The sequence below is a fragment of the Tasmannia lanceolata genome, unplaced genomic scaffold (assembly GCF_043159265.1).
Source record: "Tasmannia lanceolata isolate RefF3 unplaced genomic scaffold, GAP_Taslan_0.1 ptg000002l, whole genome shotgun sequence".
Lineage (NCBI taxonomy): Eukaryota > Viridiplantae > Streptophyta > Magnoliopsida > Canellales > Winteraceae > Tasmannia > Tasmannia lanceolata.
In genome coordinates, this window is record NW_027518679.1 from 21,157,512 (window position 1) to 21,170,446 (window position 12,935).

General features: G+C 42.3%; 2 protein-coding genes across 2 annotated transcripts; both read left to right on the forward strand.

Annotated features, from left to right (window-relative positions):
• The first annotated feature begins 225 nt into the window (after positions 1–225).
• ATN (cyclin family) lies at positions 226–2,656 on the forward strand. The gene is made up of 4 exons (XM_077386250.1): positions 226–374; positions 479–621; positions 788–846; positions 1,655–2,656. Exons 1-4 carry the CDS (start codon positions 309–311, stop codon positions 2,440–2,442), a joined length of 1,056 nt encoding a protein of 351 aa, XP_077242365.1. The 5' UTR covers positions 226–308; the 3' UTR covers positions 2,443–2,656.
• A 9,308-nt stretch (positions 2,657–11,964) lies between these two features.
• On the forward strand, positions 11,965–12,429 carry LOC143889440 (uncharacterized). The gene has a single exon (XM_077393649.1). The coding sequence runs from the start codon at positions 11,965–11,967 to the stop codon at positions 12,427–12,429; it is 465 nt and encodes a 154-aa protein (XP_077249764.1).
• The last annotated feature ends 506 nt before the right edge of the window (positions 12,430–12,935 follow it).

Below are 12,935 nucleotides of genomic sequence, written 5' to 3' on the forward strand. Positions count from 1 at the left end.
TGTAGGGCCTACCAGATGGAATCATCCAACACGTACAGCCACATTTTCGGTGGTGATGTGCAAAGAAAGAACTAAGTGGGCCCCGGACCTTTAAACAGCTCATCTTTTTAAAAAAACTCTTTTATGGCAAGAAGCAAAGTAGAAAAAAGTTGAAGAAAGGAACTAGCCGTTGAATATTTTAATAGATTTGACCGTTGGGGTTAAATAGATACGTTACAGTTGTTCAAACTCTAAACCCCCGTTTGACCTCTGTCTCTTTAGATTGAGAGAGAGAGAGAGAGAGAGTTTAAACTCTTTTCCTGAGAAAAATGGTAGCCAAAACCCCATCAAAGGAGAAGAAAATGGCAGCTACCCTCAGGGAAACAGTGAATAAGGTAACAACTACACCCAAAAATGGCTTTGTTTCATTTTTTTATTTTTTTTGCTTTGTTTTGTTGTTGTTTTTTCTCATCTCCTGTTGTTTCATCTGTTTTTGAAGGTGGATAGGTGTATGGCTCGCTTGCAAGAACTTCAATATACAGTGACTGGTGGAAAGAAAGTGATAGCTGGGGTGAGTCTCAGTCCTCGGAGTACAAGAGGGTATTTAAGAACCAGTCTCAGATGCAAGCAAGAATCTCTAAGGTACACAAATTTATAAGTTTTTTGTAATTTTTTTCTTAATGGGTCTAGATCTCAGACCCTTAAATGAGAAAATTTGTAGCTTATCAGTTTTTTTTTTTCTTTGTTTGTTTTTTTTCTCAAATGGGTTTCTTATTTTTCTGGTTTTGGGGGCTTTTTCCTATTGAAGGCTCAAGGATGCTGCCTCTAGAATATCTCCAGCTGGGAACATGCAAAACATAACATGCGGTATGGCTCCTTTCTAGTTTTCTCGGTTGAATTTCATTCTAAGAATTGGTTTTTTTTTTCTTAGATTGTTTTATTAGGGGCATGTTCATTGGGCTAGTTCTCACTTCTGACTAACTACTCTGATTTTTTTTAACTTCCCTAATCCTGTTTGGATTGCAAGAAAAACATTTCGGATGGAACACATTTCTTTGAAAGAATTTTGTTTCCAAAATTTAGATGGGAAAGATAAGACTGTGGTTGATTTAGACAGACTATCATAAATTGAAGGTCCCCCTCTAAGGCCCAGCTTGGATTGCAAGAAAATCATTTCTGATGGAATTTCTTTTCTTTTCTCAATCTAGAGGGAAAGGATATGATTATGGTTAATCTAGATGGATATTATCATAAATTGAAGGTTCCTCAAAGTAAAAATGAATAGGTTTGGTATAAGTTATCTTTTTCATGTCTAAAAAGTAAGAAAATTTAGACATAATTTTCCTTTCCAAACTTTTCAAAAAATTCCTGCAATCCAAACGGGTTAAGTAAAAATTGAATAGGGTTGGTTCATTATATCCTTTCCAGTGTATAAAAAAGTAGTAACTCTTAGAAATATTTTTCCTTTCCAAACTTTTCTACAAAATTCTTAGAATCCAAGCATGTAATTTTTTTCAATCTTGTCTTTTGTCTTGAATCTGATTTCTCTCATTTTGCTCTGAATACTCACTAGTTTTTGCTTCCTTAATTTTTCTTTGATTCATATGTTTCAAACAGAGGAATACTCAATATTTCTGCTTCCTTAATTTTTCTTTGATTCATATGTTTCAAACAGGCGAATGGCGCCGAATGTCATTACCAGCAATGTTGGTAGGAGAAACACTTCTAGAGATACTTCAAGCCAGTCAATTTGCGAAGGAAGTAGTGAACTCCTCTACCAACTCCAAAAAATTGCTCTCAGACGCTCCCAAAACTCCGGTCACTGACAGGAAAAACAAAATGCATTCCGAAAGTATACAATTGCTAGCTAGAAGAAAGATGGAGAAGCAAGGAGTATTACAATCAATCAGATCCGAATCCGATTCTCCGTCTCTTCAAAGGGTTCGATCTCGTATCAATTTCAAAATTTCACCCCCAAATAAAAGAGAGTTAGTAAAGCAAAATCGACTTATCGCTAATCGGGTATCACCTAAGAATAGGCCTTGGGCTAAAAAGACAGTACTTTTCCCAAATCCTTTATTCCTTTCCTCGCCTTCTTCTCACCAACACAAATTCTGCAAGACAAGGTCTCCAATCATAGCGAAAACTCGACAGACACCGCATAAATTCCTCATCAAATCCCCACCCAGTTCTTCAAAAACTCAAACCAAGAACACGAAAGCACCATACTCTCTGTCTCCAACAAGGCCCGCCATTTCAGTCAAGAAATCGCCCAAGCTCACAACAGCATCCAAATTGAGACATTCTTTCTCTCCATCAAGATTGGCAAATAGATTAGTGTCACCCTTGAAAAACAGAATTTCAGTTCCAAAGAGTGGTGGATTGATCAGTGGATTAAAACAGCGTCCACAATTTACTACAGTGAGGCATTCTGGGCTGAAAAACTTCATGGCTCCTTCTTAAAAACTTTCTGCTTTCTTGGTTTTATTAGGGGATTTTTTTAACTTGTAAAAGATATTAGCTTGATATCCAAATCCCTGTTGTCTGTTTCATTCATTTATTATGCTTATTTGGTGGGATATTTTATCAATAAGTCACGAATATATTTATCATCTGTAAATTTGGGGTTATTTGGGCGTTTGCTATAAGATGTTTGAACTCTGGTGATTGTTGCCTATTTTAATTTTATTGATCATTGATTTGGCTCACATAATCGGATGATCTAAAAGCATTCAGTTGTTGGTCCCTGATGTAGATCAATCTGTGCACAAAAAATCTACTCCATAGGATGGATCCTAACCTCCAATTTAGATACTGTGTCGTCCATTTTAAACGTCAACAAATTTAAGAGTTAGGATCTCCTATGTGTTTTGGGGGACCATCTACACCAACAAATGAATGGATTAGTGGAAAGATATATTCGCCCCCTTTTCTCACCCATGCGCCGTTAAAACTTTAAAAAGCTTTAATGTTAAACTTAAACTTCAATGGTCTCCCATCTACCCTTTTTCTTCCCCGGCTTGAGCCTCAATTGTAGAGACTATGTTCTTCACCTGCTGTGATGGGGTATGAAAAGCAACAACCAATCAGCTATCGACACGTGGCTCTTAAAGGGCCACCACAAATCCAACACCTGCCCAGGGGTAATTCGGTAATTGCCTAAGAGTAGGTGAACCTAAACCCACAAAAGGGCCGACACCTGTCCAGGGGTAGGTAATTCAACCACCCCAGGGGTAGGTAATTCAAACACCCTAGGGCTCTCTCTATAAAAGGCCTCTCAAGGCTCAAAACAAGGGGTAATAACTTCTAAGCTACCACTCTTAAAGTTTGGATCTGCACTTCTGCTCATACTGACTTGAGTGTCGAAGGGCCCGTCCGGAGAAATGACTCCGGGTTGGTCTTCTGACCTCGTGCGCTCTTGTGCAGGACTTCAGTTCCTTCAGTCCAGCTCCTTGGGCCCACCAGATCAGCTCTTACGTCACTGCCGTATCTGTTACCGATTTTAGGCCTAACAGATTGGCGTCATCCGTGGGACCATGAACTAAAAGCTGTTCAAATCCCCTTTATAAAATGGCAGGACGGAGGAGTGCCCGGGTACCAACTGCTCGGACAGCCCGAGCCGAGGCACCTCACAGGACTCGAAGCGAACGAGTGGCCTCACAGATAGTGGCCCCTTCAGCAATAGCAGAGCAGAGCCCGGCTCATTCGGAACACCTCAACCCTGCTCCCACTCCGGAGCAAGTTCAAGCTCTCTTTCAACAAATGACCACTCTTGTTGGTCAATACCAGAATCTGATCCAACCGCCTCCCCAGCATCACCCAGCAGCCTCAAGGCCTACGCAGGAAAGGTCGAACGCCCACAGGAGGGAGCCCGTACCTCTCAGTAGAGATCGGGCCTACCACTCTACGAGGAGAGTTCATCATTCCAGGACCAGGCATGCCCACACGGAACCTCACCACCACCACAGGTCACGTTGTCGCTCAGTGCAGAGGCATCGAGCTCAGGAGGACCGTGCATCCCGAGAGAGGCCCAGACATCGTCAAAAAGGCTCGGAAAGTCACTCCGGCTCCGCAGCTAGTCCCTCTGTGGAGAGAAACAGATCAGTGGGCCGAGCAGACATGAGGGCTGATCCAATGCTGCGGAGGATAGAAGAGATAGACCACCGTATAGAAGAGCTGGCAAAGGAGCAAGGCCGGCCTGCTGCAAGGACGTTCTCAAGCAGACCGCCATTCACAGGCGATGTTATGAACGGGCCAGCACCTAGAGGATTCAAATGCCGACGGTTCCGTAATATGACAGAACCACCGACCCTGTGGACCACCTGGAGACGTTCAGAACTATGATGCTCCTCCACGGCGCCTCTGACGGGTTCCTCTACAGAGCATTCCCGACCACACTGACCGATACAGCCCGGGACTGGTACTCGGGATCAAGCCGAACTCCATTAGCAACTTTGAGGACTTTGGGGACGACCTGGTCCGCCATTTTACAAGCAGCCGGAGGCGAAGAAAAACAACAGCATCCTTGATGGCCTTGCGGCAGGAGGATAATGAACCTCTGAAAACATTCGTCAGGCGTTTCTACAGAGAGGCTCTCCAAGTTCCAAGTTTGGATCCTTCAGCCACCATGAATGCACTTCTCGCAGGGGCCAAATCCAATAATTTCCGCCGATCAGTGGCTCGCCAAAACCCGCGCTTACTGGCGGATCTGATGGCTGGAGCCGAGGAGTTCATAGCCGTGGAGGAGACTCTGGCGGCCTTATACTCAAACCGGAGGAGAACCTCTGAAGAAAAGAACCCTACCAAGCAGCGTAGGGATGATAAGGCCCCCAGAAGAGAAAGATCTCCCCATAGGAGGGAAGAGAACTTTACCCCTCTCAACACCTCCCGGAGACACATACTAGCAGCGATCAGAGGAGAAGAATTCGTAAGGTGGCCGACCAGGATGATCTCCAATGGAAACAAGAGAGACAAGTTGAAGTATTGTCGGTTCCACAAAGACCACGGGCACGACACAGACGAGTGCTGGCAGCTCAAGGAAGAAATCAAACTGTTGATCGGTCGGGGATACTTGAAAAAATATGTCAAAGATGACGGCCACAGAAGAGAGCGCAGGGAGAAGAGTCTTCAGGGCCAGAGCCCTCGGCGGTCACAATCGTCCCCTACGCGGAATCAATCTCCACCACCATTGAGTCCAAATCTGGAGATACACCGATCCCAGCCCAAGGGGGTCATCAGCACAATTATGGGCGGACCGGCCACCGGGGGCACATCATCTGCTGCTCGAAAAGCCTACGCAGCCTGAGTAGGGGTGTAAACGAGCCGAGCCGAGCCGAGCTTGGCCAGGCTCGGCTCGACTCGTTAAGCTCACAAGTGAGGCTCGGCTCGGGCTCGGGCTCGAACCAGGCTCAGGCTCGGCTAGGCTCGCGAGCCTTACCGAGCTCGGGTTATATTATGTTCACACCCCTCATCTTCCCTGGACAGCCCTACTAGTGTAATTTGACTACTTTTTTTACACTATGGGGGGTGGTCCTAGTAACAAATGGGGTTCCAAAAATGAAGTGACATATTTTGCCCCCCCTTTCACTCCATGGACAACCATTTTAATGTATATATTAATATAAAATATATATATTTAAATATATTAAATTCTTAACGAGCCTTAACGAGCCGAGCCGAGCCGAGCCTGGCCTAACTCGGGCTCGGCTCGTTAAGCTTAACGAGCCAGCTCGGCTCGGCTCGTTAAGGATTCGAGCCGAGCTCGAGCGAGCTTCCGAGCCCGAGCCAAAGTTGACACCCTTAACCCTGAGTCAATGCCGTGCACACATGCAGCAAAAAGATGAAGACGGTGAACAAAATCGCCTTCTCAGATGCAGATCTCGACAACTTGATACTACCTCACGACGACGCACTGGTCCTAACCATGCTTGTCGCAAACTGGGAGTTGAAGAAAATCCTTGTCGACAACAGGAGTTCGGCCGATATCCTATACTATCATGCTTTTAAGCAAATGATGATAGGAGACGACCGCTTAAGGCCGGCGAACTCCGATCTGTTCGGTTTCTCAGGAGAGATCGTGAAAGTAGAAGGACAGATTGAACTCCCAGTCCTCATCGGGGAGCCGCCCTGTCAAGCCTTCGCGATGGTCAACTTCCTAGTAGTGAGGGCCACCTCGGTTTACAACACTATCTTAGGATGACCTGGCCAGAACTTCATCCGCGCCGTCGCCTCAGCATATCACCAGAAAATGAAGTTTATAACACCAAACGGCGTGGGTGAAGTCAGAGGAGATCAACCACAGTCTAGGGAGTGCTATGATATGGCACTCAAAGGCAGAAACGCCTCAGAGTCGTTGCTGATTGAGCTACTTGATCTGAGAGATAAAGCCCAGGTGAATCAGCCCGCCGAAGACCTCATCTCCATCCCTTTGTGCGAAGGCGATAGTGAGAAGGTTATTCAAATCGGCTCCTCTCTAAGCAGTAGCACCCGGCAGAGCCTAACCTAGTTTCTTCAAGACAATGCAGACGTCTTCGCATGGGCTCCCGCAGACATGCCCGGCATAGACCCGGAGGTCAGCATGCACAGACTCGGTGTTGATCCAACCTGCAGGCCGGTGAAACAAAAAAGAAGACATTTTGCCCTGGAAAGGCAGCGGGCGATCAAGGAAGAAGTAGAGAGGCTCTTGAGAGCTGACTTCATTTGAGAAATTCAATATCCCGACTAGCTGGCAAACGTGGTCCTAGTAAAAAAAGCCAATGAGAAGTGGAGGACCTGCGTCGACTTTACCGACCTGAACAAGGCTTGTCCCAAGGACAGCTACCCGCTCCCAAAGATCGACCAGCTGATAGATGCCACCGCAGGTCACGAACTGTTGGGCTTCATAGACTCCTTCTCCTTGTACAACCAGATCATAATGTATGAATCAGATATACCAAAGACTTCCTTCATAACAGATCAGGGGACGTATTGCTACCACGTCATGCCTTTCGACCTGAAGAATGCCGGGGCAACATATTAGAGACTCGTAAACAAGCTCTTCGAAAAGAAAATCAGCCACAACATGGAGGTCTATGTAAATGACATGTTGGTCAAAAGCCGAAGCGCACAAGATCATGTCTCCGACCTGAAAGAGACATTCCAAGTCCTAAGGGAGCACAACATGAAACTCAACCCCACCAAGTGCACTTTCGGTGTCAGCTCGGGAAAATTCTTAAGATTTATGGTAAGCCGAAGAGGGATAGAGGCCAATCCAGAGAAGATCAAGGCCGTGGTGGAGCTCACTCCACCAAAAACCATGAGAGAAGTACAGCGGCTAACCGGGAAGGTGGCCACACTGGGGCGCTTCATCTCAAAGTCTGCAGAGAGATGCCTGCCTTTCTTCAACGCCGTCAAAGGAATCATGACAACATCATGGACAGAGGAGTGCCAAGTCGCATTCAAAGAGTTGAAGCAGTACTTGTCCTCCCCACCACTGTTGACAAAGCCAGAGCCGGGGGAGCAGCTGCTCCTGTACCTGTCCGTAAGCCCCATGGCTTTGGCAGCCGTGCTAGTTCGAGAAGAGCACAACCAACAAAAACCGATCTACTATGTCAGCAAGGTCCTACAAGATGCTGAGATCAGGTACCAGCGGATCGAGAAATTGGCGTACGCCCTGATCATGGCAGCCATAAAATTGAGGCCGTACTTTCAAGCCCACACAATAAAGGTCCTGACAGATCAGCCGCTCAGGCAAGTTCTCCACAGACCAGACATCTCAGGGCGACTTGTGAAATGGGCCGTGGAGCTGAGCCAATTTGATATCTAGTACCTGCCTAGGCCGGCAATAAAAGCCCAAGTGCTGGCAGATTTCGTGACTGAGTGTACCATTGTAACGACCCGATTTCCATGACCGGATCGCTACAAGCAAACACCTGTCAAAATACCCATTTTTTTTAAAACCATATATGAAAATTAAATAGCCATCGCTCTTATTCCATTTCCAAAATGTCTCCTTACAATAACTTTAACTTAAAACCAATTTACTCAATTAAGTAAAGTCTCGAACTAGCCAATTTAAAATAAATTCAAAGTGTTGACGAAGGGTATCGTCTTCCTTAATTATTTGCTCCCATCATCCTACGCTCCTAGACATCCTCGTGCGCAAACGCACCCTCATTAGAATTCTCTAATCCTGGGAAGATGAATAAGGTCAGCAGGATGATAGAAACTGAACCAGTATAAGAATTCAATTTAAAATAACATATCAAGATCCATATTATAGATAAGACAATTGTAATTTTTCAAAATAATGGTTTGCCAAAATCTTCTGCAACTGAATAGAAAAATCATTTAGGGTGAACAAATGTACTAATAACTGAAAGAGAATAATTCAATAAAAATAGGAACAATTATAATCTGCTACATTCTTCTCATATCAATTTCATTTAAACCCAGGGCACTCCAGCTCCCACTAGCTTGTTACCCTTGCCGACATGACCGACTCCGCGTGGACTTATCACGGTAGATCACACCGCCTAGGGACTCTTGGTCTCCGTAGGATTCCAACATCAACTAGGAGTTGCGCGGTTCCCCCAAGTTGTATACTTTTGTTTACGGGGATAACTCAATGGTTTACCATCACCCTTTCCAATTTTCTCTTTGGATATTTCTTATGTTTTCATACGACTTCCAAGTTATTTCATGTGATAAAAACAATTAAACTGATAATTCTTTATTAGAAATCAGATTCCATTTCCAACATGTAATACAAGAGACAAAATTTCATTTATCATTGAATAGTTTAGAAAACCATAAAAATTTATATACTTCACCATTCTTGTTGCATGAATTGAAAGCCATACGAGAAAAGTTAGTTATCACCTGCTTTGTAAAACCTCGGATGTGAATATCGAGACAGTCTCTAAGTGGGAGTGTGAGGGAAATAATCCTGAAGATAAGAATCATACCCAACCATTTACGTTTAATATAAGATTAAGAGAATAGCAATGGGATTGTAAATTACCCGACTCGTACAAGGACATTGGATCGAAGAAATGATCTAACTTATATGAAAATTGATTTATTTGGCTTCGTACATAAGATTTGAGATCTGCCTATATATATCTAATATATAAAAGAGGCTTTCAAAAATACTTCTTTATAAGATCTGTTTAGATAAAAAAAACAAATCATCTTTAGAGCTATTACATGTATAGCCTTGATGCGATCGAAGTAGTCACAGAAATCATTTTAGGGAACTCTTTGTGCATACACTGCTAGTTTAGAAATGTGTCCCCAAAAATTTGTCTTATACTCTTATGAGCATGCACTGATAAGATAGGACCTACTCAAAATTAGTTTAAAACCCTATGCGTTTATATACAGTTATGATGGAAAACACTCAAAGCTCATAAATTTGATCTGATTTGGACAACAAAACACACACACACACACACACACCTATAACGCATACATCTGGTCTATTTTGGGCTTGAGAATACAAGTACATACTACCCAAAAATCTAGTCCATTGTGGACTAGAAAATACATGCTTACATATTATAAATCTGCCCTGTTTTTGGGGACATAAGATACTCTCATTTTCAAATGCAACCTGGTCCATTTTTTTTGTCCTAAAAATCTTAGACCAACAGGGTGTAAATCTGGTCCAATTTGGACCTAAATACTCATATATATATATATATATATATATATATATATATATATATATATGTGTGTGTGTATGAGAAAACGGTTCCTACACATATGTGTAGATAAGTTATCTCTCTCTCTCTCTCTCTATATATATATATATATATATATATATATATATATATATATATAGGACATAAATCTGGACAGATTTACCAAAATTATGGAGAACTGTTGGGTTGTAAATATGACAAGACTACAGTATAATTAGCTGTTTACACCAAGTCTGTTGATTACAAAACTATGTATATAGTTTATTTGACCATCATGATCACTCAACTTATGGATTTGACCTTACAAAATTTTTATTTGACCCTACATGGGTGTTCAACAGGCATAAGACATAGTCATGATCAAAAATTTCAATTTGATACTTATGGTTATTCAACCATTTTGATCATAGCACCAATTTGAAATGTCCTTGATGTCCATAATGTACTGTTAACATTGATTAAAAAAATCATTTTTTCTTTCTCTGTACTACATAGGACATATGTACCTTTTGTCTATTATATCACTTCAATTGCACTAATGAAGTTAAGAAGATTCCCAAAATATCATTTTCTTTCACTTAGGCACATAGAACTGATAACTAATTCAATATATATATCTATGACAGGTACATGGAATAGATAATGCTTATAAAAATCATTTGTTCCATTAAGTCTAAAAAAATCAAATCCTGTAAATAAAATTATTTAATCCAAAAGAGTAGTCAAAATACATCAGTACAAAGGAAAATTAGTAGGTCAAATGACTAAAAATATGTTCGTATCATAAATCTTTTGATTCAAAAGTTCATAAAAAAAATCTCTTCAACTAATACTACTAGATCAATAAAATCCTTCGATTTATATGATGGCATCAACTGTTGGCATAAAGCCAAAAATTTTCGAGTCAATTATTATGAGAACAAGAATTTTGACAGAAGTACTTACTTGGGTGATGAGTTTCTAAAGTTTCACAAGACCACAATGACTAGCACCACTTCTCTTTTCTTCCCTTTTTCTTTTCTTTTCTACTGTTGTTGCGTGAAAGGGGACTAAGTTAAAGACAACTATAGGCAATATTTATAATGGAAGTAAGAGTGGGGCGTGGGTTTTTTTTTGAAATTTGAATTGGGCGTCCCACAAATTTTTGGCGTGAGGGATTACATATATTCCCTAATTTTTGTTTTGATTTGCTATTTTGGCTAATTGACTGTTAATGATAATATAATATCCCTAAAGTTTCTCACTTTACATCATCCATAAGATTACTTAATCTCCAAGTAATCCCACTACTTCTATTAATGTAAAGTTCCCACTATTGTTAAGAGTTTTTGGATTTTTAATTAAAGAAACTAAGATATCCAAAATCTAGGAATTTCCTTTTAAAATTACTTATAATTAATAAATCTAAAAGGCATCTTTAAATTTACTATCATCACACCATATCACATATATTTTCCTAAATAATTACTTATAATTAGTAATCCTACAAAGGCATCTTTAAATTAACTATCATCATACCATATGTATATATTTATATATCCATATGCACGATTTCCCATACAAGGGAAAACGTGGGTTTCTTCCCATAACTTTTTATCTTATTTTATTTTTTTGACTTTCCACGTTTTAAGTGATATTTTCCGTGGAAATTATTTTTACAACAATACTTATTTTCTTCTCTCATTTAGGGAATTTAGCTATAACCTTCAATAGCCCTAGATTCTAAGATCTATGGATCAAAACAAATTAAAGGGAAAAGAGTGATTAAAACTAAGATAAAGGGTTGATCATTGATGGATCGTTGATCCCCACCCTTGAAAATAGATTCACTGATCCAATGGCCTAAATCTTAGAGTTTTGAAAGAAGAAGAATCACAGTCATTACAACCATCCACCAGCGAAGCATCGAATCCGAAGTTGTCCAAACCCCATTTGTAGAGAAGGTAATTACAACTGGAAAACGGACAGAAGCTGAGACTGAACCAGTGAGAACGAAAAAAATCCCCGTACCGGCATAACAGAATCCGTCGTCCGACGAACCGCTCTGGGAAGTATATGTGGACGGATCTTCAAACAAGGTTGGTTGTGGAGCCGGTTTGATTCTCACTGGGCTCGATAACTTTGTTCTAGATTATGCGCTGAGGTTCGGATTCCGTGCGTCCAACAATGAGGCAGAATACGAGGCTCTCATCGCCGGAATGAACCTAGCATACCAGACCAGCGCCCAAAGGCTGAAGGCGTATTGCGATCCCAGCTGGTCGCAAACCAGATCCAAGGAGTCTATGAGGCCCACGACGAACGCATGATCAAGTACCTCTCCAAGGTGCGCCATTTGGCCGGCAAGTTCAAAAACTTCGAGGTCATTAGAATCCCTAGAACAGAAAATGCAAAAGCGGATGTGTTGTCTAAGCTGACAGCATCCGGTTACACCACTCTTGGGAGTATATGTATGGAATTTCTGAAGAAATCCAGTATCGAAAATGAGGCTGTCGAAGTAATGCAGGTTGAGCACGAGTCGTTCTGGATGGACGAGATCATTGAGTACCTGCGTAGCGGGAAGCTTCCCAAAGCAAAGAAGGAAGCCCGCAAAGTGATACAAAGAGCAACCCGATTTTCCCTAGATGGTGAGAGTCTGTACAAAAGGTCGTACACCCTTCCGTACCTGAAGTGCCTCCGGCCAAGCAATGCCGCATACACTCTGCAAGAGACGCATGAAGGAGGGGGCAAAGCCTTGGCCATCAAAGTACTGCTAAGAGGCTTGTACTAGCCAACCTTGAGGCAAGATGCTCTGGACCTGGTCAAAAGGTGCGAGAGGTGTCAAAAATTCTCTCCCACCATCCATCAACCGGCTGTATCCATGGCCTCGATCATCAGTCCACTCCCTTTCGCAGTATGGGGGATGGACATCTTGGGTCCGTTTCCACCAGCCTCCAGAAAACGTGAGTTCGTCGTCATGGCCATTGACTATTTTACCAAGTGGGTGGAGGTTGACCCTCTGGCCCAGATCACGGAGCAAAACGTGCAGACCTTCTTCTGGGAGTCAGTCGTTTGCAGATTCAGGATACCCCGCGTCTTGATAACGGACAACGGCAGACAGTTCGACTGCCAGAACTTTCGAAAATTCTGCTCCGACTTGAAGATCGAACAAAGATTCACTTCTGTGGCGCACCCTCAGACGAGTGGACAAACTGAAGTAATGAACAGAATCTTACTCCAGGGGATCAAGAAGAGGCTGGACGAGAAGGCAGGTCGATGGGCAGACGAACTTTATCA